The sequence below is a fragment of the Betta splendens genome, chromosome 2 (assembly GCF_900634795.4).
Source record: "Betta splendens chromosome 2, fBetSpl5.4, whole genome shotgun sequence".
NCBI classification, from domain to species: domain Eukaryota; kingdom Metazoa; phylum Chordata; class Actinopteri; order Anabantiformes; family Osphronemidae; genus Betta; species Betta splendens.
Window position 1 is genome coordinate 16,307,216 of NC_040882.2, and position 26,589 is coordinate 16,333,804.

General features: G+C 44.0%; 1 protein-coding gene across 2 annotated transcripts; it reads right to left on the reverse strand.

Moving 5' to 3' along the window:
* Positions 1-890: 890 nt before the first annotated feature.
* eml3 (EMAP like 3) lies at positions 891-26,060 on the reverse strand. Of its 2 annotated transcripts, XM_029133082.3 has the most exons (24): positions 25,900-26,060; positions 16,071-16,247; positions 15,854-15,962; positions 15,212-15,703; positions 13,422-13,532; positions 13,221-13,249; positions 9,905-9,940; positions 9,296-9,416; positions 9,008-9,157; positions 7,654-7,723; positions 7,380-7,490; positions 7,113-7,208; positions 6,155-6,289; positions 5,464-5,602; positions 4,835-4,986; positions 4,577-4,702; positions 3,989-4,120; positions 3,506-3,573; positions 3,139-3,227; positions 2,709-2,806; positions 2,162-2,249; positions 1,984-2,082; positions 1,779-1,909; positions 891-1,695 (listed from the first exon to the last, which is right to left on the reverse strand). In XM_029133082.3, exons 1-24 carry the CDS (start codon positions 25,922-25,924, stop codon positions 1,489-1,491), a joined length of 2,991 nt encoding a protein of 996 aa, XP_028988915.1. In that variant the 5' UTR covers positions 25,925-26,060; the 3' UTR covers positions 891-1,488. The 2 variants fall into 2 exon arrangements, with proteins under 2 accessions (XP_028988915.1, XP_028988922.1); XM_029133089.3 differs by lacking the exon at positions 15,212-15,703.
* Between the last annotated feature and the right edge of the window lie 529 nt (positions 26,061-26,589).

Consider the following 26,589-nt stretch of genomic DNA (forward strand, 5'->3'; position numbering starts at 1 on the left):
CCGGTCTTGTTTTTTTAATACCGTCAATCTAGTATTAAAAGCAGTCACAACTTTTAAATATAATAAAACTCTTTAATTAGCAGCCACATATTACCCACATGCAAACAGATGAATGAAGGTGATCCAGTAACTGAAAGATGTGGCAATCACCTAATTAAACACTTACATTCAAAGGAATGATTGCTCATTCTAAATAAAATATCCAAGGGCAATTCTGGATTATACTAAAAGTGACGAGCTGTACAGTTATGATCAATAAACCATAGGCTCGGTGGCTGCATTTCAGGTCCTCAGGCCACAGGTCGAGGTGTCTTGGACATATGTTACTTCATAATTTCCTCATGCCATATGATAAATAAATCTCCATTTATTGGGAATACTAAAAGCTGGTCAGTATGAAGATAAGATAAAACAATCACGTAAACACTAAATAATAACAGAATTATTATTATTATGTCGTATCACTTAATTTTTTTGATATATTCATTTTTTACTTATTAGTAATAATATTGTGACTTGAAATAGCTTATTGTTTCACATACAATGTAATAATTTTTAAGGTTTTGTCTTTTTAAAAAGTCCAAATGACTTGCGTTATTGTCTGTGTATTACTGCATGTTTCACAGATTATCTGAAGAATTTTAATTATTAAATGTGTTTATCATTGGCTCGCTTACCTGCTCTCGTCCTCTACGTAAACACACTTGCCTACAGAGTTTGCGTGAGCTTTCGGAACTGAACTGGATGAGCACGTTGCTACTGGAATGACTAGGTTGAACGGTAGGTTTCCTGACCTGGGACGTCCACAACACTCGATTCCTGCATGCGCAGTGCAGCTCACAGTTCTTGGAGCAGCACTGCCCACTAGCGGCACACAAAACACATCGCACTTTCCAGTCTTCGGTTCTTTATTGTGAGCTTGTCAGATATGTCACAGTATTCCCACGTGGCCTCTTAAATACAAATAAAACTGTTCTGAAGTAATCAGCTTTCAAGTGTATTATGGATTAGTCAGAAGAGTCACAGTCTGTCTAATGCAAGCATAAAATCAGCTTCAGTATTAACTGAGATGTCAACTGAGCACTGGGTAAAATAATTAAAACAGGATGCAAACATCTTTAGAGGCATATCGGCCACAAGGCAGCACTTTGGTAACTTTTTATTAAGCAAGGTGAACTTAACGTTCAGGAATGAGGAATGTTCAGGGTCCAGTCCAGTTCTGTATGTTCCTCACCACATATTCAATAAAAGAGAAATACGCTGGGGTAGGAAAAGCATCATAATGTTCAGTTTCACAAGGAGTTACAGGCTTGTGGAGGTGTGGAAATGATTCCCGTTGGTGTTCTCTATGGAACCGCCGCAGCAGTGGCACCATAGACGACTAACCTGGCCCATAGCTGTGGCTCCTGTCCACTGACTGACACACCCCTCACTCTGTTTACACGTAAACACTTTGCTTTGTGTCAACCGAGTCCTCGTGAGTCCCTTCTAGGTGGCAGCTGGTTCCGGAGAGCTGGTGGAGGTGGACGAGACCGAGGCCAGCCTGTCCCTGCCGTCACCTGGGCTGCCTCCCATCACCCTCCACTGAAGGATGCAGGTGTCCTTCCCGCCCATTGACAGCAGGTGGGAATCGCTGTGCGTGAAGCAGACGTTGGTGACGTGGCTGCCGTGGCCGTCATACTTGTGGCTCGGCGCCTGGGGGAGAACGAGTGTCCTGAATCCACCACAGAGAGCACGTCGTGGCATTTAAAAATAAGCATAATAAATGGTAACGCTACCTTTGGTTTCGGGCACGGGTACTGGAAGAGGTGGACTTTACAGAAGTCATCAGCCACAGCCACCATTCTCTCACTGTGGGAGCGACACAGGGCGTTGATGTCTGTGCCGTCAGAGCCCTCGAGCCACACACCTGGAGCAGCACGCTCACAATAAGTATTTTATGACATCTTAAATACATACATATTTCAAAATCCCATTTCTCACCCATGACGTGGAAGCCCAGCACACACGTATAAGAGGCCCACTCTCTGTCTTTGCTCTCAAAGCGATTCCTCAGCAGTTTACATCCCCCTGCAATGTCCCCTGTAGAAACATGTTTAGAGTCAAGTTGGAATAAGCTTCAGGAAGCACAGTGAAAGGTGAAGCAGCTGTGTTCACTCACAGTAGAGGATCTCATAGTCGCCAGAATTGGACATGATGTACTTCCCATCTTTGGACCAGTCCAGGTGAGTAATGAAGCTGGAGTGACCCTGATTACACAGACAGATTCGGTGTCACGTCGTGATCTACACTGAAACCACTGTTCAAACGTAAGGCTGGTGTTTCACTGTGGTTTCTACAGTTAAATTACAGCACATCCCGTAACATTATAAAACACTTGGAGAATCATCTGTGAACGGGGGTGTCACCAAGAAAGTGTGTAAGTATCACCCTGTGGAAAGAAGCTGCGCCAACCGTGGGTCATGAACCAGAGTCCTAGACTTTCAGAAAGAAGCAGCTGGGTTCAGTTTAAAGAGGGTGGTCTGATATATTTAAATAAATAGCGCATTTTGATTCAATCAAAAAGTTCTGTTACCGCATTTAGCAAAGCGTATTTAATCCAAAGAGGAAATTGTAAATTTGCTGTGACATATTTTCAGTGGCACATTAATCTGTGTAAAGCTTATGGACCCGTCGATCCTTTGAAAATGACGCCAGCGGTTACTCACGTTACATTTCCCGAAGCGGGCGTAGCGCCGGCCGCTCTCTGTCACACTGTAGATGTAGATAAAGTTGTCATGAGAGCCGACTGCTAAAAAGCTGCCGTCTGAAAACACAGGAGCGCATTCATACAGTTAAAGGGGATTTCTGGCGCAGTCTGTCCAGCTCTGGAACTTGACTTGATGGGTTGCTCTGTGCGCTGTGCCTGCACAGCGGAGTCTACAGGATGTCTGAGGAAACCACTTAAACAGGAACTGACACACAAAGACACAAAATGACAGACTCCTACACAGCGAATCGTCTCCACTGGTTCATTTAACGCCTGCTCCTGCTACAACATCCAAACGCATTCTTGTGAAGAAGCTCATCCACAGCAAAGCACAGTTCCTAATACAGCCTACAGTTTTATTAGCGAGAGCGCTGAGATAATGACCCGACCTGGTGAGTATCTCATGACAGACAGCTGCTCATTCCCATCAGTGGACTCAGACACCACCTCTCTGGTCAGCAGGTCAACAACCAGCCACCTGTTAGTCACAGCAGGGTGGAGGAAGACACTATGCTTTAGACATTTCTTGCACAACTTTATGCACAACAGCGTGACCACGATAAAAGCAGTGCTTTTATCATGGTCACTCTGAAAGGCTTCCTTTATAATGAATGAGTGTGTTATCGCTGTGTATAAATGGTGCACATAGTCCTTTTCACACACTAAACTGTTTGCAGAAAGCCGTATTGTGAATGTGTCTCTTCTTTCATTGTGTTCTTTCATTCTCGTGTCATGGAATGCGTTGTGCTACATTACCTTCCTGTGCTGAGACCAACTGAAACCACTGATCCATTAGGGCAGAAACCAGCGCACAATCCATACTCCTGTCAGAAACACACAGCGTCATGACAACAACAGTGAAAAGAGCTCTGAAGTGAACATACCCGTGAGCTGATTGTAGCAGGGTTGTTCACGGTTTGTTGAATCTGAGTTTTGTTCAGTTTTTACTACGAGCTCTCTGATCAGTGAAGACCTAGATGCTGAACTGCCCCTACACCCCTGAATGGTTTCAGTCTCAGTTTCAGAAAGGTTACACTAGTGATATGTCAAGTCTTTGCATCATCACACATGTCTTCAAGCTTACAATCGTTTTTTACTATTACTATGAAGGAAGTAGGTAAAAAATAAGGGAAGAGAGATGCTTGAAGATAAGGACAGCATTAGGTAGTGAGCATCTCTGAGGTAGAAAAGAGTGACTAATAACGGTGGCTTTGCCTAAATAAAGCCTGTGAGACCTACCTCCAGGGTGATGCACCAGTCCAACTTGTGCTCCTCTGTGTTCCACAAACACACCTGCCTGTCGTGACCACAGGTGATGAAGATGCTCTGAGAGGGGTGTGTAGCCAGACCCCACATCTCATCTACGTGACCCTGAGACACACACATACTTCAGTTCTGGTTTAGTTTCAAGTTTCCACCAAACGACACAATGATTCAAACGTCTCTAAATATTTGTGTATTGAAAGTGAAGCGTCAAGCTTGTTGTTGCCTGTCTGGAAGTGATTTCACTTTGTGACAGATAACAGTCCAAGGCCACACATTTCTGTGGTCGGCTGAGACGTGACTATGCTGCCCCGTGGTGCCAGCTGATGTCTGCAGTCGGAGGCGTCTAAACAGTAGCCAGACAGTTTGGCTCTTAAGGAATATTGTTTTCCTACACTTTAATGAGAGGGTTCTCACACTGGACTCGACACAGTCCTTTCTTACTGTAAGAGTTTTATTGCCATATTGACACTGTTTCTGCACTATAGTTTCACAAGATACAAACTATAAAAGCATTTGGCAGCTTCAATAAAAAAACATTTCATCTCGTAATTATGAGAATACCTGCACTATTGCCACAAATCCGTCTGAAAAGGTGCCTCTGAGGATGGCGTTGCGCGTCGTACCCACCAAGATTTCCTCCCCGTCCACATCGGCAATGGTGCGAACCGCCCCAAAGTTTTCTGGAATCTGGAGGAATAATTGTATCAGTCACGAAGCCTGGGCCTGCTGCTGGAACTTCACAGATCTCTCCACCAACACAAATAAACACACAGACACAGACACACACAAAAAACACACGCACACACAGCTGTGGTTCACCTCACACTCTCTCTCAGGTGCCAGGTCGGCGCTCCAGCGGATGATCTTGCGGTCCTTCCCTCCCCCGCTGAGCAGAGCGCCACCCGGCAGGGTGCACAGGGTGAACACGCTGCCTTCGTGGGCTCTGGTCTGACGCATAATCTGGAAGGTTTCTAAGGAAAAAAAAAGTAGATTTCAAGTTTAATGATGCAACCTGTCAAGATGTGAATAAATGTTTAAAATGTACTGAACATAGTTAATGAGTATACACTTGTCTTGGCCCCATCATAGATTTTCAGATCTTCAGGTGTCTCTCAGTGTCTTTTTGTGGTGTACACTTTCTGTGACACCCTAAACATCCCAACCCAAAGGGGGAGTGTCTGCCTCCCGTCCTCTCAAACTACATAAATCTAAAATGGATACCTTCACCCTAACCGCTTCAGGCAGATGGCCGCCCACCCGGGGCCTGATTCTACAGGAGGTTTCTTATTTTAGGTTTTTTGCATAGGGCTGTTTTAGTGGGACTACATATCATTATCATATATAGTAAGATATCAAATATTACCCTGTAAAATGGCTGATGACCTTTGCTATGTTTAACCGCCTTATGAACTGAGATGTATATGTATGTATATATTCTATACACTGACCTTTGGCTCCTTTACCCAGGGTTTTTATATCAGCAGCTGATTTTCCCCAGGTCAGAATATTTCCTTCAGAGTCTCCGGTAAGAACATCTCCAGTCAGACTAAACACAAAGCACTGGATGAACTTTGGTTTCTTGTATTTCTGGAACAGAGAAATATATATATATATGTATATATTGATACCATAGACATTTTATACTGTCAGGCCTTTTCCGGTGTTCACTATACAACTCAATTGTATGTGTACATGTACAGCAAGTGAACGATTAAAATAAAAGAGCTACATCATCTTCCCTTACAATTACAGTTTAGATTTGTTCATTTTCATCTTGTCATCACAAAGAATGCAAAGTGTCTATCAGTAAAACAGGTTTGCTCGTGAAGACCGAGCCTTTAGTCTATGTCCTTATCATCAGGATCCGCCACCTTATCAACAATCACCAGGCTACAGGATAATCATTGTCCAGACCAGCGCTAGTTTACATACAGACAACCACATGTCAAATGTCAGTTTCCACTTCTCTCCATGAATGGCCCCTTGACTTCCTTTTTCAACTTCAAACTGAGGAAGTGGCAGTAATTCCCTTTGTTGTATTCACTTACACAATTTCAATAAGAGAACTGAGCTGCTTTCACGGGCCGAAGATCGGACCAACTGAAAACGAGAGTCTGGATAAATTCAATTGAATCTTACCCCAAAGATGCCTTGTTTCTTGGTGAACTGCCCTGCGCTGAGGGTCCAGAAGTAAACATGGGATTTACCGCAGGTGATGATATTGGTGCTGTCGCTGGGGTTGAACTCCACAGCAAACACGGCCTCGTTAGTACTCTGCATCAATGAACAATGAAACAACACACAATGTTAATGCAAATACTTTGCCGGCCAAACATTGGAACATGCAGATTTCATAGAATGAACACGCACGGCAAACGGTCTGCTGGCGCCTAGTTCAGAACGAGTTGGCGTTGAAGTTGATGTAATTTTAAATAAATCATTTCACCAGCCTTTGACAGCAGGCCCAGATGTACAAGCATCAGACGCTACCAGGGACAGGTCTACACTGATCATGCATACATTATGTTCAGCGGCTACACAGAAGACTCCATTCATGGCTGTAAAGTGGCATATGAACTTCCCCACCGCTGTAGAACGGGGAGGGCGTGTAATTACGCTGTTCCTGTTGGATGAATTCCTGTGTTTATACAGAGCGGGTGAGTTCTGACCACTGCTCACTGCTGCTCCCCCTCGCTGGACCGGATGCTACCAAAAGCACAGCTTGTCGCAAAAGCCCATCAAATTCTTCACTTTAAGTGATACACAGATTATTCATCTCTGCTGCTGCATTACAGGAAACACGTGTACACGCAACCAGGCGAATCCACTGCGCAAAAACTATTTACACTGTTGCCGTGAGATCCACGCTGACATTGAGGGGAAGTGAGGTTGCTTTTGGGATACAAGTCCATAGACACACTGGAGACACTGCTGAAATCCTCACTGAACCCCTAACTGTTCTAAGCTATTTATTACCAGGGTCTAATAACAGTAGATCCTTCAGTCCTATAAGTTTGGGCTCCATGGATAAGACTTGTCTGACAGCAATAAACCTGAGGACATTTCACTTACAGTAAACCACCATGTGACATGTTACCTTGACCTCTGCATGTTTGGTCCCCTTGTTGCAGTCCCACACTGACAACATGTGTTCATTAGAGTCATCAATCACACACAGGAAAGCCCCCGAGTCCTGAAAACAACATTCAGGAGAACAGGGTTACCAGTATCCTTTCAAATAATTATTAATTTATTAGTAGTTTTTTCTACTAATAATACAGTACCTAGTCTGTCAGATTAACTGAACTTAAAATAGTAAAAAAAAAAAATTGAGAATCTGCAGAACACTGATAAACCAACTCACAGCAAAGGAAAACGCAACTGATCCCACTCCCCGCTGGAACGTACCCAGGCCAATCTGCTGCAGTGTGACCAGGGTGGTGGAGTCCCAGATGTGAACACAAGACTGCAGAGGCTAACGCAACACACACACAAGTGAAACTAGATGATATTTTATATTTTCAAATGAGTGGTTAGTGGCATAGAAATATAGAAAGGTGTGGCGACAAATTGCATGTTAGAGACTTTACCACTGATGTACCTCTCTCTAGTGAAGCACAGTCTATATGAGGTCTCACCTTGCCATCTTTATCCACCCCGGCTGCCTGCCCAGATGCCACTCGCACTTTGTCAGGATGGACAGTAAGACTGCAGAAAAATACATTTAAGTCACTTTAAAAAAAGAGTCTGGCATTTAAATGAATTTACCAGAGCAGCGTGACTGCAGACCTGTTTAAACCCAGTTCCACAAGTGTAAGGAAAACAAAACAAGAAGTTTAGACCAAGATGACATCTGTATCACATTTGTTACCATTATAATTCAATTCAAACGGTGCTAGAAAGTAGAACCCTGAACTGAGGCTAGTTCACCTCAGTCTTGCATGGTGATTTAGAAATTGGGTTTGGGTAAACGTGAAACTAAACAAGTGTAATTGCACTTGCAGTCTAAATGTCTCACTTTTAATTAAATAATGACAAGCCATGTTTGTTGGACTTTGAATATGTCAGAACTGGGACATGCTGGCAAACATGCCACTCAAACCCAATGCCCTCCACTGGAGTCAGATGTGGCCACGCATGAAGCAGCAGGAACGTCCCCTGGCTATGAAGCTTGACTACAAGCTGCTGCTTTTTTCATTCCGACTGTCAAACGACACGCCGCATAGTCTTCAAGGTGAGATTTATGGTGAGCAGTGTTGTGGTTAAAGTGGTCCAGTCGCATGTAGTAACATGCCAGTGTGTTGATCACCTCCCAGAAATCAGCCCACAGTAAATACTGTACCTGACAGACCAGGGCGAGGAGGATGAGGTACAGTGGATACAGGCCATGGAAAATTACTGGTTTTGTTTTTCTTTCTGGTTCCTAGCATGTTGACGGATCGTGTAGGATTTTAAAATGTTTCATACTTAAGTCTTCACTTGACTCATTTTATTTCATTAGCATTTAAAATGCTTCTCATTTACAGACTTGTCTAATTGAATTATCTGTCTGATATATTTTCAGCTGACTCTACTGTAGGTTATTCCCCTACTGCTGTTAGTAGTAATACACCTTGTGGGTCAGCTTTTATTTATATATATTACATACTTTGTGCCTTCATGCACAGATGCTCAATGTTTATGTATTGTATGTGGATTAACAGAGGGGAGTAACGATGTAACAGCACACAACCAAGAGTAAATAGACAGTTTGTGTTGTCTATACTCCTGCTTTGGTGGAAACTGGTATTTTTTTCACTGTGAGCAGTTTTCTCCTGTTGGGAGAAAAAAAGGAGATTGGAAGTGGACTGAAGGTTTGGTTAAACTGGTTTAAAGAATGTGAGCAGTCCAGTGAGAGGTTTCCCAGATTTGTGTATGATTTTGATCTTAATCCACTGGCTGCCACGTTTGATTTTACCTGATGTACATGGCTAGTCTATTATCTATACTGACCAGCGGACGCAGTCCGTGTGTTTGCGATAGTGGCGCTGTGTGCGGTTGTTGATGTGGTACAGCACCACAACACAAGCAATGAAGTACACTGCTTCGCCCGTAGGAAGGAAGTACAGGTTGGCCCGGCAATCCCGTCCCCGATACCCGTAGCTGAGATGACAGGGTCAAGGAGTTGTTCAGATTAAAGTCTGGTCACTGTTCATCACTGTTGGCACGTGAAACATATAACACACAACGAAACAGCTTTTCCTCATAAATATGAGCATGCAGCTGAAAACAGAAGGATACACCCAGTCCAGGTGCAGTTTCTCTGAGGGGGGCTCCATTTTCAAGTCGTCATAGTTGTGGATGTTGGAGGGGATGTACATGGTTATTGGTCGGCCTCGGATGAACATTTTGATTGACTGTCCTGGATCACAAACACAGAAAAGGGAAAGTTAAAGAAACACAAATCTAAAAGTACAGCCTTTCATTTTATTGTGTTCATTTGTTATTTTATTTTTTATTGAATTTATTATTTATTATACATTATATTTACGATAGTTATTTTTTTATTGTTTTAATGTAAGCAAAAGGCACCTCATTGGTCTGTTCTGGGCCTGAACAAAGTTTAACCTGTTGCTGATCCCAGGAAATGTCGGACGATCACCAAACCAAAATAGATTTACCTTGTTTTAGAGGACACATCTAACATGCACAGACCAAATGACCATTTCAGCAGCTACACTCTCGCCCTTAGCTGTGAACACCGTGTGCCCAATATTCGCTCCCAGTGACATTATACCAACTAAAACAGGAAACAGGAAGACGCTGTGTGTGTTAGTTGTGCAACAGTAAATGGAAGCTGCTGAAGACGTACGTTCTGCTCTGCTGAGCCAACATAAAACAAGGACCTACCTTGGCTGTAAGTTCCTCTTCTCGACCCGGGGGAACCTGTGTCACAACAAAAGCACAACGTTGGTATGACACATGAACAAGCTTTTGGGTTTGGCTGAAGAACTAGATTTTATTACTTTGTATATTAAGCTTATCATTTAGGTTGACTGCCATTAGAAAAAACACTAGTCTTTTAATAGCGTATGCGTCTGCAAGGTGTCCAGACACACTCATGTTTGGATTTCATTACCGCTGTGTCAGTGCTACTAACATATGACGCCCAGTCGGACAGAGAGCTTGGTGAGAAGGTGTGGATGAATATAGGATCCGCAGCTTTAATAACGTCTCGGTGCTCATATTTCCTATCATCTCCACGCCAGGAGGCCGACAGCACTTTGCTGAGGGTCCAGGGATTGGCTGGGGCAGAGATGGGCAAAGGGGGAGGGTCGAAGACATAAATATCCAGTAACATCCTTGTAGGGGATGCATTAAGTGTTAATATTACCAAAGATATGTGGTTAAATGTGTCCCACCTCATCTCCTGCAAAGGGTGATCATATCACAGTCTGTCTTGGTGGTCATGTACAGTTGCATTTAGCCCAATGCTAAACACGGTCAAAGTCAGCCACCCAGCTCTCTACAGGGATACAACAACTAAAGACCACTAACACGCTGTAGTAAAAAATCAAAAAATAAACATACTTTATATATAACTTTGCTTCTTTAAGACCATACAACTTTGCTCATCTTATGTCCTATGTACAGTTTACAGCGAACCGTACAACAACTACATCAGCACAGTCCCACTGAAATAACAACAAAAGGCCAAAATGTCCCTGAGAAACCTAAAAGGAACCAGAACAGCAGAGAAACAATACGTCTGGTCCCATTTGTCAATTCACAAATGTTGTTGACTGCCAGAAATCTGTGAAGTCAAAGCCAAAGTCAAATGACTCAAACAAATGACTTATGAGGAGGCACAATAAACGAAAGCAGAATGTTTGGCTACGGAGACGTCCATCCATCATCTCGTCAGGCCACAACCACAGTGGATGTGATTCCCGGCAGTGTGCACGGCTTCAACGGGCTCAGCAGTGTTTAGATTCCCATATAAAAAAAGCTACAGCCGAGTTATAATAACAAGGCAGGATTGGCCCGCTGAGCGATACTTTCTGCTCAGCGGGTGTTTTACGCCATAAAGATCTCTCTCTCTAAATGACCTGGTAGTTTTCAGCTGGACGTCAAGCTAAACTCAAACAGGTTTATGGCATATCAGCAGTTTGCTGGGAGTGGTGGGGCTCCCCGAAGCTTCCTGTCAACACTTAGTAGTTAAGACTGAATTTTACACCACTCACACATGTTACACATCTGTGCCTGCGACGTCTTCATGCTGCCTAAAAGCCTGAGCACTAACTAAAAGAAAATACATTCATACAGTATTCTCACTAGTCAACATCACTAGAGCAAGAATATAAAGGCACTGCTTGTTATTAGGTCAGAATCTTGAGCTTTTTCCCTGTTTCATACAAATTATAGTTGACATTTCTGGAAGGGATTATGTTTTCTATATGCCAATCTTAGTCAGTGATCTGTAGTCTGTGTGAAAGCTGAGGTGCAGGAGCAGATGTTAGGGTCACAAAGCATTTTGAACATGAAATAAAGCTACATAATAATGTTTTCACTGAACAAATCAAAGAGCTGAGCAAGAAGCAGTGGCCATGATGAGACTAGTTCACCATGAGTTCATATGAACACAATTAACAAAGAGCTACAGCTATACATTTATTGATTTAGAGGCTATAATATTACCCTATGAATTATGTCATGTCATGTTTCCACCCTATCAAATCCACTTAGTATGTAACTGATAATGTTTAATGGTTTGTCTTACTTACTTAATTTTTATCATAGTCATCTTTTGCTGAGATAATGTTTACAATTTGCGCTTTGATTCTATCAAGGATTAAAGAGACGGAAGCATCATTCCAGAGATATTCATCCTGAAAGTGCTTTGTTTTCCAGGCAAACCTAAAGTTCTTTCTGGTTTTATTAGGGTTAAAAAAAGAAAAATACGTCGAAGCATCTTTCTATTCAATCCCTCCTGACTAACCCCACAGTCACTGGGGAAAACAGGCGTTGATGTGGTGGTTTTGCTAAAACATGGCCGAGTACATGAGCGGTAATTTGACTAAAGAAACTATCCGAGGACAAACTGCCAAGAAAGATATTTGCATCAATGTTGTTCATATTAATATTGTAAAAACACAGCTAAAATAATTTCCATCTGGATAGTCCCCCAACACAGGATTATTTTTCCAGGTACAGCAACAGAATCCTTTTCAAGATGCAACACAAAGAGAAATCTGGTTATTCAGCTCTTTGTTTACATTACTGTGATGGTATCTAGGTAGTGATTGTGTGTGTGCAGGTGTGTCTTTTTACCCTTCCTGTCTCACAAACCTTGGTTTTGTTACAGCAGACTTTACACATTGCTGCTCAAGTTCACCTACAATGCCTGCTTCAACATCCTTTAAAAAGTCTAAAGGGGAAAAACAGTGTTTGTCTGGCTTCATCAGCTGAAAGTCTGTGTTCTAGATGCCTTGTAAGATTTAACAATGCAATTTATCAATATAAGGATAATGATCAGAGCGACTGTTCCAGGCAGAAACCTGCCAAGACACTGACGAGCCCACAATGCCGAGCAGCGCTCCCTTCCCAGAGCAGCGCCAACGAAAGAACTGTGAGCGTGTAATTTGAATTACAGACGCCTCACAGGTCTGTGACTGGCTGCTTTTGTTGACCACCGACCACAAAAGAGCAGCCTGTCATCAGCAGGGAGGAGGCTACGCCAGGACACCGGCCTTGTAGGCAGTCAGTAAAAGAAGGCTTTATTGTGTCTGCAACCGAGTGAGCGGCACATTCACCAAATCTCAGTTCGACTGAGCTGCCGAGGGAGCGGCTTGGTAGTGAGTAAGTGGTCATTGGGTCAAGCCACATGTGGGAGTGGTGTCATCTGCTCACATAGCTTTCACACACAGACACCCAGAACTTCAGCGTTCTGCAAAGTTTGTTAGATACAATCATTCTGGGAGTTAGAGAAGATTCCTATATTGTCATCATCAGTAGTAGAGAGCGCATCTGGTAAAACAATCATGCAACATATGTTACGTCGATACGGGTGATGGTCTTCATCTTCTGTTGTCACTGTGTGGGATGTGTTAAGTATGCGATCATTTAAATGTGGATGGATAATGACAAGGTTTAAAATGTTGTTTCCAGGTGTAGCTGAGCTCACGCTAAGCAAATCAAGTACAGTGAAAAGGTTTGAAGATGTCACCTGCATTGGCGATCAGCTCCTTGGCTCGGCTGTGGAGACAGAAAACAATCATTTCACACAAGCACCCTCATGTGACCTTCGTTCATCGAGGTCTTTATCATCTGTATTGTCTCTGTGACGCCACGTGCAGCTGCGGCAGCCGTAGGAAAAAGTGATGGGTGTGAATGTGCAGTGACAGTGAGTGATGGCGGTGCGGCTCACTTCTCCAGGCTCGGGGAGCGCGCGAGGAGGTTGGTCGAGGACGCGGCCTTCTTATCCAGACGTTTCCTCTGCCGCTCCGTGTTCCCGAGTTTCTCGCTGTTCCTTCGAACCCTGGAACGCCACAGGAAGAGACGAGTTCAGCTTCCAATAAACGTGCAGGGAGCCTCCACACAGAGGCAGGCAACTGTCCCACTACCGACCCACGCCTCTGTAAAGACCATCTGCAACATGGCGCAACTTCATGAGGTTACTGTGGATTCATGTTCATATGTTTGAAATCCTTGACTGTTTCTAATTATGCCAGCACTACCTGAAACAGTGGGCCATGGGTCCCATTTAACTGAATAAACAAACCAAACACTAATATGCAAATTAGCTGAGACATTCTAGTAGGAAGGCAGCTGCAGGTATTTTTATGTTAATTCAAAATTTATAAGACATTTTTATGTAGTTAATGATATTGAATTATGGACCAATGGCCAAAACCTCGCTTGACTAAACTCGTTTTGGCAATCACATTCCAACATCTGTTATTGTCTCCAAGTGCTTCTTCTGGCACACCCCCGTTTCCTGGCAACATGCCATTCTACCAAACGCATCACAAGAGGACAAGAGGAAGTGTTACGCGGCTAAAAAAGCCTGTGGCGTGTAACTAACGTCACTGGCCCCAGATCTAGGAAGTGAAACACCAGGCAACCAGCCCCTCCTTCCTAAGGACTGAAGGAGTGTGTGTGTGTGTGTGTGTGTGTGCGTGCGTGTGTGTGTGTGTGTCTGTGTGTCTGTGTGTGTGTGTGTGTGTGTGTGTGTAGGGACTGGTGTTTAAAGTGACCTCCCCGGCACCTCGGTTCTCCATGGTGATCCACCACAGAGCCAAAGAACTAGAGCATATGTGGTTAAATGTCAAAGTTCTTTATGCCGACCACAACAAAAGAACACATGCATGCACAAGCAAATACAGTAAACAAAAGCAGCAGTGCTCGAGCACTGAGAGAGAGAGAGAGAGAGAGAGAGAGCACGGCAAAGGGATCATTGCATGCAAGAGATCCATGATTAGTGTAGACAGGCAAGAGGTCTGTCTAATGAATGAAAGGTATGTTTTAAAACCAGCTCTATTCCAGTTTGTGTGTTTGTGCAAAACCCAGTTGATTGACAGCTCCTCAGTGGCACCGTGGTGACTGAGTACATCATCAGTGCTGCAGAAATATTTGCATCACCACAGCTGTGGCTGCAGTTCTCACAGGACGTTAACCTTGATGCATTTCATTTAGGCAGATATGACATCTGAAAACATTTTTGTCCCCAGAAGGATGAATGCAAACTCCTGACCTTGTTCTGTAATTTGACGGAAAGCAGGTTTGTCCATTATGTGGCCCCACATCATATTTTCCACTGGGCTCACAGCTCTGTGTGCCATGAACCTAATCCTGGCTATGTCACTCAGTGTGGACAAATGCCACTATTATGTTGTGCTACAGCTTTAGTTTTCCCAGCCCCTGCTCAAACACATGGAAAAGAAAGCACATGTAGGCTGGAGTCAACATGACGACAGCGCGTGTCATCTGTCTCAGGCTTCCTGCTCTGACAGTGTTTACACCCTGACGACCTCAGGCTAATTGATTGAGTGGGTTTGCAGTGAAACTGGGCTTTGCAGAACCACATAGGGCTGCAAGAAAGTCATGCAGTCAATCACAAGGCAGGTTTGTTAGTTAGGTTATACAGTAGATTATTATTAGGTTATACAGTTGGTTATTATTGGGACAGTGGGGGTGAGGTGAGGCGGCATCACGCACAAAGCCGACTTCTCTCCTTCCTGGATGGGTGACAGCGGCCCGTTGCGAGGACTCGGGCTCTGCTCTGGGGTTTTCACTGAGCTTGAAGCGGGGCTGGGCTCGTCCGCACAGCAGCTTCTGTCCTGAAAGACCTCATTCTGGAGGCCTCTGATCGTGGTGGGCTGGATGGGCTCCTCTACTGACGATGTCCAATTCAGCTCTTTTTCCTGTTCTCTGACACCATCTTCATCTTCCTCCTCCTCCTCCTCCACGCCAGGGACGCGGGTGAGCGTTGCGCGGGTTTCCTCGACCGGCTCCCCTGGAGAAAGAGCGTCCTCCAGGTGCAGGCTCATGGCCCGCCTCGGGACAGGGACCCTGTCCTGCCCGGGTTCCTGCACTGACAACGTGGGCTCTGTCTGGGTCGATCTGTCTAGCGTTGCAGGTCGTGGTTCCACTGACACTTGGTGTCCTGTGTGGCCATTGGCATTGGTCACAATGCTGTCTGACAGTTGGCTAGAGATGGTTCAGAGATCGATGTTAACAGAGAAGGATCACAGACAAACATCACATAAACACGCTGGGTTTCTAGGACGCGTGTCATTTAACAAGCTGTATGACTGTACATTACCAACACAATGAATCATGGGTGCGTAGGTCCAGTACCTGGTGCCAGTGTGTCTATAGCCATCCATGGCTGAGCTGGAGGACAGTCTTCTGCTGCAGCCATCGGAGCAGCACACTTGATTCAGCACCCGTGCAGCACCTGGGTTCACTGAGGTCACAGGCGAAAGTGTGTCACTTTGCTCTGATGCCGTACTGATACTCACGATAACAGCGTCTGTGCCATCTTTTCCACAGACACAGAGGACTCACCACCCACCTGCAATGAGCTGCTGCTTCAGTAGCGGGAGGAGTTGATCGTGGAGGCGAATTCGGCGCAGGGCATCGGCCAGCGAGGATTTCAGCAGCGTGATCTCATCCTCTTGCGCCTGCAGACGCACCTCCATCATCGATGCTCTGTCTGGGAACTCAGCACTGCTGTCTGCAGACACATCATCTGCAGAGAGGCCAGAATGGTGTGTCATCAAACGGTTCAGAGTTCCGGCAGAGGTCAACGGTGATGAGAACCCGACAGCTACAGGAAGCCGCTGACTAAGCTTTACTGACCATATTACTTCTTATGGTTGTACCAAAAATCAGTCCTCAAGTGTATGCAGATGTTAAGCGAATGCCGTAAATCTCAAGCTATAGCAAGACAAAGGTCTGATATTTGTATTCTGTATAACACATCCTTAAATGTGCGTCATTTGTAGGTCATGTCACTGAAGGTCCAGATGGATCGCATTAAGTGCTTTTACCTTCTCATTTATCCTCGAGGCTGAGCTCACCAAACATGAATAGACTTCCACCATCCAACTAACAGACCTTTACAGGCACAACCTGGATTTAAAACATGCCAGTAATTGCTGCTCCATTTCCAAACAGATCTAACATTACAACACACAACACTCCTCAGATGTCCTGCACAACTCTAAACAGTTCTAGGGAGATGCTGATCTAACTGTGCTGGAGGCTTTGGTCTCTGTTGGCTATAAATTATACAGAGAAGGAACCTCAGCGCTATAATGAGGCAAGTAGGGCATTATATTAATGTTTGCGTTGCCACAGTGTCTTGTTGTTGTCGCCACTCTGCTGAAAACATACCCTTCACTCGAGCGCGGCCGCTGTTCTCACCAATAACTATTTCCAGCTGCTTTTACTTTGCCGTTCTTTTAATCACAATCAGTGAAGCTCAAAACGTCCTGCACACACAGCTGAAAAGCTCCAATGCCATAACCCCTCTGTGCCTCATGGGCTTTTCATTTTTTAACATCTGCAGGAAGGATTTCTTGTCATTTCTGTTAATTTGCCATCGCCGAAAGTAAGTGAGTCAAACTGAACATTCGGTGAACGCGTGGTCGTCAGCGCTGGCGTAACATGCGAGTATGAAAGCAGAGGACCCTACACTACAGGGAGGTCTTCAGGCAAGTCGTGCAATGTAGTATTCAGTCAGCTCAACTACTGCTATGATGTCCCTGCCACTTTTACCTACTTAGTAAGGTGATCTAAGATTAATTAAGGTCTGCATAGTTTTCCATGACTCATCACTGCAAGACAAACCTGCTTGTAGCCCGTCCTGAACACTGCGCAGGCAGGTGTTTCATCATGCTGCTCCATTCAACACGCGTTATTGTAAACCTACTTGTCTCGGCCCATCTCTCCAATGGCAGCCAGGAATTCATTACGCTTCCTAGCAGGTCAAAACATACGAAGAGCAAACGTTGCTGCTCCAAATAACAAGTGCCTTATCTTAAGATTGGTCACACGACATGCAGACCTGCAAGTGGAACATTTGCAGCGATGCATCCTTTTATCTGTTAGTATAAAAAAAGCCCCAGCAGCACAAATGCACACGTAGCTTTGTTTTCTACCAGAAGCATCTGAAGGATTTCTGTGAATTCTGTGTGACTTTTCTTGAACACATCTACACTTCACTCCTGTCCGACCTGTTTGTCTCTTCTGTTGACAGGTAAATGAAGTGGTCTAGGCCTTGTGGGAAACGCAGTTCACTATAGACTAAAATGTGGAAGGATTATACATCCAGATTTAAATCCTATGTTTTGTTTGCATTTCTACAACTGCAGCATTTGTGTGAGTTAACACACTGTTCACATCAACGGAGCTCTGTTGATAAATGAAGGAAAAGCAAGTCTCTGCTCAGGCTCGGTGTTTGCACACCTAAGCAGGGAGGTTAGCTCACTGGCCTGGATCATCTTAATCAGGATTCAATGGGGCGGCTAATGACACGTTGTGCTGGTGCAACCGTTTCAGGGGAATGTGCATTTCATCATCACCACCGCTGTTGCACAACAGATAAAGTGTGTCAGTCTGCTCGATAATGAACCTCCACCGAAACGCAGCAGCTGGATGTTGCCTGCGCTGGGGAGCGATGACACCGTGGCTTTGGTTTATGCTGTGCAGAGGCATAGGCTTCCAAGGAAGTACTTCAGCTGTGGGTCAGGCAAGGTCAGTCTTAACTCCCAACAAACTACACAAGGAAGTGTGTTAATAATGGAGCCATTGAAGCAGGCACTATAATGAGACATTCGTCAGTTAATCCTGGCCTGTACATCACAGCCACTCAAAAAAAGTAACAAAAAATATCTATATATATATATATATATATATTGTCAGAAAACGGGGTCATACTGGGAATACACAACCAGTTACACTTAAACCAGTTACACTGCCACTTTATGTACTCAAACCTCAAAATCCTTTGAAATCACCAATCAGTGTGACTGATTCCAAAAGAAGAAAAACGAAATATTGACTCAATTTTACTTAAAAAATGAAATAAAAATGAAAACAGTCCCTCATGTAACATTTTGCTTTTTGCTTCCAGCACCACTTTTCAATCAACTCACTGGGAACGAAGTTTGTGGACGCTAGCTGGAGGATCATTTACATGCTAAATTACACCAAATTACATTTCACACTTGGCTTATGTTGAGTTTCCAGAGCCAGGATAGATGCATTCAGCCAGCTCAGGAAAAAGGAAGCGTTTGATCATTTGACATAAACAACTCACTGGGATTTTCCAGTCAGACCACACACACACTCACTAACACACTCTCATACTGTAAATTTTTGATTCTGATGTTCTAACTTGGAATGTCTGATAATGTCCACGGTCCGGATTTTTACAAATAAGCTCCATGCACCGCAGTAACTGATCCTTATGTGGATTAGTGACTATGGCTTTGACCAGCACAGAGAGAAGGTAAGAGACAAACAAGTCAGAAGTAGACTTCAAAACGGGCTCAGGTTTAGGACTAGGGTGATACAGGAGCGTCAGTTCATTACCAGCAGATTAACACTATTCCTACAAAAGCAACAAGCAGCGAGCACATCACAACAACAGTTATTTGGACCTATCCAAAGATTCAAATATTTCTGGAAAATAACTGGTAGAGCGTTTAGAGGATATCTGGCTGCTGGTCCAAATGATGTATTATGTGAGGGAGCTTCCAGATGACAAAATAATAAATGACGGATATCTCCTGAAAATATTTCCCAAAGCAGCAAAACAGAATCCTTTATAAATGCTAACGGGAGATTTATTGAATGCAAAGTCTAACTCTCCTACTGAGATTGAAAAATGAGACATGATTGGATTCACAGGAGGCGTTGAACTACCATGACTGAGCCAAGGCCATGCTTTTGATGAAGCTTGGCTCTTTACAGGAGAGATGCCACAGTAAGGACCTGACAGAGCTGCTCAACCTGTTTGAGGTTATTAAACAAACAGTTAAACAATTCAGCCCCCTTTTGTGACGCTGTTGCAGAAGCAAGGCTGGAAACGGCGTCGGAAAGCAGAAACACGTGCGCAGCTCATGCCCAGTGTGTATGGGTGCCTCCCTGTGTGGGGAAAACCGAGCCCTCATCATCATTATCGAACACGCACGGTTCGCGCTGAACCACACGAGCCCCGTTCAGTGCCAGCGCTCACACAGCAGTGGTTGGACATATTACTATTAAACCATCACTGACAGTAAATCCTGCCCCTCCTTTGTTTGTAGCTGGCTCACGTAGGGCTCAGCCGTTGGAAGCATTTTCTGCTTGGTGGGAGCCGTCCTTGAGTTTTTCTACATCTCTGTTTAGAAGCTGGGCTAAAGTTAACCTGCGCCCGACACTGGAATCACATTGTTTGTGGAAACTACACTGTTGTGTTCAAAGCACGATCAGGCACAGAACGGAGCAACATACCAAGATGTGTTCACTGGCAGGTAGAAAAACAGCTACTTCCCAGATATTTGCTAAAAACAGAAAACAGAAATAAAACAAAGGAATAAAATAAATAAATAAAGATAAACCTATGAAAAAGCTGTAATAAGACAGTAACTACATGGTAGTTACTGTCGCTGTTTACTGGGGAATTTTCTTTGGGGGAAAAGACTTAACTATCCACAAACAACTTAGGCCCATCAGATCCTGCCAATATAAATACCACACTGACAATAAAAGTGCAGCATGAACCCACGAGAGGCTTTTGATATTAGTGAACCCAGTGCAGATCACGAATGTTAAACGCTGCTGCTAACTTTAGTGCCTGTGCAGTCTATCTTGGGAAAAGCTCATTTTAGAGCGCACGCTGTATATTTGGCGAGGACGCGACCGGAGCTCGAGAAGCGCCACACCCACTTCTGCTGTAAAAGCTTCTTCACGGGATCTGTTTCAGCAGCAGGAAACTAAATGCATCGTGCTGGGTCTTTAAAAATCACAGCTGCTACCAGTGCTTCGTGAGAAACTGAGAATCAGAACTAAATCTTAGCCACTACAGCGTAAGGGGAATGCTGCAGCGTTACATAGGCTGTGGCAGGGCTCACAGCAGTGCTGGGGTTGGTCTGGTTCCTTACTCCGGCACCCTGAGTGGTTTGTGCAATACTGTACATGGACTAAATATTAAGCCGACTTCATAGTAGGCTTTACACTGCGCTGCTCTGTAGACCTTGTCTAACCACAGTACTGGAAGTTAATAATTGAAAGCTGTCAACAGAGCTACACTGTGTAGGCCAGCAGCTATATACAGTGACCTACAAGCATGAAAGTATTTATGGGCCATGTGCATCATGATGATCGGTTCTGCAGCAGCATCAGATGAGAGCAGGCGGTGGAGGGACTCACTTTAATCTTCACTGCTGCACCGACTGTTTGGTGTTCTTGTTTTCATTTTTCAGTTACAAGCCAACACTGAGGGTGAGTCATAGCTGTTTGGCAACAGCTCAGTGGTAGCAGGAATTCAATCCACATAAGATTCACACAGTTACTGCAACTGGAATTCTAGTTAATGCTCGGTAATGATCAAATGTTAAGGATGCCGTTTTAACACAGTGATTCCGAAGAAAAGTGCAGGTGAACTAACAGGAAGTAAGTCAGGTCAGACCAGCCTATCACATCTTAGACTTAACTGCAAATCCATTCCAATCAGTCCATCAGGCTGCTGCTGGGTCGCTAGTTTAGCTTAGACAGCAACTGTTGCACATGAAATAAAAGCATAATCAAACCATATGAAGTTCTAAAGTGAGTGAGATTATTTAAAAGTAGATTTCAAAAGAGTTTCCAATGTTCCCAGGACATTTACCCCAATGTCAAACCATGTAAAGTTCAAAGACACGCAAATGCAGCCTAAAAAAGAAGCATGGGGGTTTTTTGTCTGAGGATTACTGAAACTTACTGCTGGACCTGATGATTTTTACACAGAGACAAAAGATGAGCCACTACCCTTTGCACATACATGTAGGTATGTAGGGACCTCAGTCATGCATGACCTCAGACATGAAGCAATAACGAAGGTAGTGGGGCCCGAGCAAGTCAATTCAGCTGCAAGAAAACAAAAAGTAGCGTGTCTGCAAATACCACCATCTAAATACGTGCCATGTGTCACTCTGAGTTCCATCTTATACAATAAAACATGAAAATCTTTTGACCAACTTTGACCACAGAACTTGATACAGGTCTATAAACAAATACTACTTCTGCAAAAAATATGGAAGGACTAACTCATTTCCATTATACTATTCTATTTCTCAAAAATCTTTTCTAGATGACATTTTTAGAGGAGTTGTAGAGGAGTTAATTTTGCCTCAGGGTCCCATCAGTGGCTCATTCAGCCTGCATAGCAGTACAGCAAACGAGCTCATTCTACATCTTCATGCAACCTAATGGGAGCGCACGTTATTAATTCGTGGTTCAGGTTACAAAGGTTCGCCAAATTCACCAAGCAGCATATTCTGCTGGTGAAGCAAACATCAACGAGTGAGTGTGAGGCCTTAGTAAGGTAGAAAATATTCAGATAAAAAAGACAGAAGCATCCAATGATCTGAAAGCAGCGGAATTTGAATCCAAAGCTGGAAATCCAAATCCTCTCTTTGGTTTTCTCATTTCTGAAAGGCTCGGGGTCATCCCGGGTCTTGTGGGAGGTTGGCTGGCTGACAGCTGCACAGCCACACACACTCTTGGAGCGATCAGATTCTTGGGTCGAGTCTCAGTGCACAGCTACAAAGCCGTTCTTGTCCAACAGCATGATGTGCAGAACGAGTACACAAAAACTCTCCTTTTTGTCCAACTTAATTACAGCCAGAAGCACTGGAGTAAAAGCAGCATATAACAATCAGCCTAGCAGAACTTCTAGATTTAGTTTCTCTCTGTAGAGAATGTAAAACACGGGTTCCCCCTTTATCTACAGGAACAGGCTCAAATACTCACAGGCAAAACTGTGAAGTGTGCCAAAATATCGGCACTAGTGTCGTCTGTAACATTTAGTTGACGGTGTGCACCCACTCGCTGTGCTCTATAATGATCTCAACCTCCCACGCACACCATTTGCCCAAAGCACCGCTTTTAGTTCTCCTCTTTGATTTTGATGCCTCTCCACCGCTCAACATCCTGTACGCCCCTGCACCGGCGTCTGAGGTCCCGTGTGAGCGATGAGACGGCGAGTAGCAGCATCTGTGAGAAGCACTTTCACGCCGCACAACAGCCACGAGCAGCGCAGTCTGAATGGCTGGACCGCGCAGCCCTGCAGCGAAGCGTTTACTCACAGCCATCACCAGCATTTAGCATCAAATCACACCATAGCATGCCACCGAATGCAAACGCAGCACAACCCAAAGCCCTGGTCTATATTTTTACATCAAAGATAAAACTGTTGCATCCCACAGCCCAAGAGCCAAAGACTCACTATTTCCAACCTCTTTACACTGCTCCTTTTGATTGACAGTCAATATAAAATGATTCCCCAGATAGTCTCAGATCATTTAGTGCAATAACAGGGCTTCCTTATCTACAGCCATCATTGTTTGTCTTCTATGTCTATGGAGGGGTTGGGAAGAGTCTGGAGAAACAACATCTCTGTAATGTCATCAGGGTTTTTTTTACCTAGGGCTTTATTAATCATATTTTTTGGCAAAATGCCTGCACAGACATGAAGCAGCATGAGAAGGTAAGAAGACAACTGACGGCCCTCTAAACAGGATAATCAAGTCACGCTTTCTTCCATCTGAGTCTGGTGTCGTCATACGTAGACCCTCGAGAACTGACTCTCATCTTGTCTAAAAACCTGCACCACACATTTTCCAACCAAGAATATTAGTCTTCTTAAATTAGGTTCTTCACTGCACTGAGGATCAAAGTCTACATGTGTGGTTTAGCTGCTAAACGCTACTAACTGCCTAAAGGATGAAAGCATCTAAAAATAACATTGAAGAAGCCTGAGGAGATGCGCTCAGAGTTGGCAGCAGGTCAACATACTGACACAGATTTGTCAAATATGCAAGAACAATCTTGCTCTGCATAATTTGAATTACTCTGATGTTACACTGATCTCACCGTCTGAAGACTAATGAGGTTTACATTTGGTTACTGTATTTGACATTTCTTTATGCAACACACACACACACACACAAAGTCCAAAACAGGGTAGAGGTTTAGCACTCAGTAATAAGAAGCAGAGAGAAAGTGAACGTTTGCCTCCAAACTCCAGTAAAACAGCGTTAAAAAAAAAAAAAACTAAAATAGATGCCATCTGCGAAAGCTACTTCCTGCTGATCTCTGCACAAACTGCACTGTGTCCCAAAACCAATGTAATAATGTTGGTTTTTCCTTGACATAATTCATTGGCTCTGTTGTAACAGTCAAGCAGACGTGTGTACAGAATAAATGTCACACACTTAGACACTCAATTAGCAATAGACCCAGTTTCAATGCACCTGCAGTTCAATGTGTTGTGAAGCATTGAGTGTCCTGTGTATGTGCAGCAAACACAGGATATACTGTATTTACACTACATATTGCTATTCTAATATTTGATATGAAACAAATCAACCTAATCAAAATCACAACAGGGTCAATGTTCATGACTATCGTAGCTGGAAATAGATGTTTTTAAGGAGCTGCACTGAGGCACTGTACAGAGACTTATCATCAGCAAACATTGTAGTTTTAATTGCAGGGTGGATGCCTCAGCTCACAGCACACTTACACCGGCTGAAGCCATTTACATAAAAGTGGACACATGTTCCAAATGCTCATTATATTTGTCTAAACTAGTTTCTAATTTCAAAAGGGTAAGCCAACACTTGAAAATGCTTTTACAAATATGTTACATGCAGCCCCTGGCGCGAATGCGAATGGATGTGCTACCATCATTTATGGGCCAATAAAATGAACAGACAGCTTCCTGTTAACATTGTGGAATATGGCATTGTAAGCAATTTTTAGCAGTTAGAAGCCTCACCAAGTGTGTGTTAACTGTCTTTAAAATCAAATAATCCACAAAATCAACTATTATCAACACATTGATCAAACAAAGTGGCATTTTTTTATATCATGGTTACTACCAGCCTTACTTTGACAAACTGACCCATGATATAGTTCAATTTCAGATATTTATATATGGATATAATATAAGACTATTTCAGACGTTTACTTTGAACGCATCACATTCACTACTAGCTCGCGTGAACAACAAAACACAACATCAGTATCAGAAATACTGCACATTGGTATAAATGTAAATCCGTAAACCTATTTAACCACGGAAGAACAACACCAGCATCAACAGCCCCCGCGGTTTATTTCACGCAGCACTTCCCCTCCAGCGGCGGGACAGCGGGGCCCGCAGATGTGCGGGGCGGGGTTTTCAAAGAGTCAGCCTGAAAACTGGAGTTTTCATTGACACATGGCAGACATTGCTTGCACGTGAGCTCTTGCTACAGGTTGGTGTGTGTGTGTGTGTGTGTGTGTGTGTGTGTGTGTGTGTGTGTGTGTGTGTGTGTGTGTAACTATATGTCAATGTTAGTGTTCTATCCTCTGTCGGATTCTGACAGTTCTGCTCGTGTCCCGCGAACACGAGGGCGAGGCCTTAAAACCTGACCAGAAGCGAGCGTCCCCACTCCGCCGACTGCCCACCGCGTCGAGAGGCGCGCGAAGCGAAGGCGCGTGAGGGGAAAAGTTTCAGTCACGCCCCAACGGGGATTCGTGCGCTCGTGCCAAAATAAAGAGAGCTGCAGGGAGACGGACTGAGGCCGCACGCGCTCAAAGCGAAACCTGCTAAGAGCAGAAACTTCACAGCAAGTGTTTACCAACACTTCAGGATGTGCGGCAGATTCTACACACCTACACACGAGCGCCGCTACCGTTGTGCAACAGCGCATGTAGCAATTAATGACCTCATTTTACTAGTATTCGGGGGAAAAAGCCAATAGTATGGGACGTTAGATAACGGCCGAATAAATAAAGCCCTTTCAGTTCTGCGTCGTTGACTGACTGAGCTAAACTAAACATACCAACAACGACAAGCTACGGAAGTTTGCAGCGAACAACAGTAAAACGTTACTTATTATTTACACTAATGGCACTTTATGGCTTTATGACAGCTGCTTAGACACAACCCAACGGTCTGGACGCGACAGGCTCAAAGTACTGCACGTCCCCTTCACTGGCATCGAGAAAAGCAAAATAAGACTTTTTGCTAAATGTTTATGATAGTTTGGTGTAGAGTTGCCACCGTAACGATGCGAGCGGCACATCAGAGCAGCGCCTCAAGGTTCCGCAAGACCGCTGCCATTAAAGATAGTTGTGTGTGAGGCTGCCGTTTATTTACTCACCTAAACTGTTTGTGGAGGAATTCATAATCCGAAGCTTAATGTGCGCGACGATTCTCTAAAGCTTGAATCTGAACTGAAGAACGTTTCCCATGCTGACGGAGGAGGAGTGTCACAAGTCACACACTGGGAGCGTCAAACTGCCAGATTTAACCAGACCACCGCCGGAAACAGCCGCTTGACTTTCCTCTAAATGTTTTACACAATAAGATGACTACGTGCAACTCAATGAATCACAGAGAGATTAAATTATAATGTGAAATTACTATGAATAGGAATATAAAAATTAACAATAACGCAAAAAAGTCAAACGGAAGTGAGTTAGCCTGTCACACTAAAGCTAACTTGAGACTACTTGAGGTGAAGCGTCATGTAAAGACGTATTTACAATTTATGAAAGCTATTCGACCCGTGTGTATAAACAATCAATGGTGTGGAGCAGAAGAATGCGGTGCAGCGCTGCTCTTTCAGCTCCCACCGTCGAGTGTCAAATAACACGGTGCTTTAACGCCACCTCGCGACACAGCTGCTCAAATGAGACGTCGAAGGTTTCTAGCAGATTGACTACGACACCCATAAAGACTGATTACAGCTGAGCGCAAAGAAAAAAACAACGTATACGTACATGTACAAATATAGTTGTAATAGCCACAAGACTTAAATAAAATTTATGAACTGTTTATTAATGTTCCA

What these genes read in the sequence shown, in the direction of transcription:
- eml3 (XM_029133082.3), bottom strand. Translation starts at nt 25,924, where the DNA reads ATGAATTCCTCCACAAACAGTTTAG. An exon ending in GAAGGAGAGAAGTCGGCTTT is followed by an intron (nt 13,533 to 15,211) that starts GTGCGTGATGCC and finishes GTGGCGTTCCAG; the next exon opens with GGTTCGAAGGAACAGCGAGA. An exon ending in GCTGGGCTTCCACGTCATGG is followed by an intron (nt 1,910 to 1,983) that starts GTGAGAAATGGG and finishes GTGCTGCTCCAG; the next exon opens with GTGTGTGGCTCGAGGGCTCT.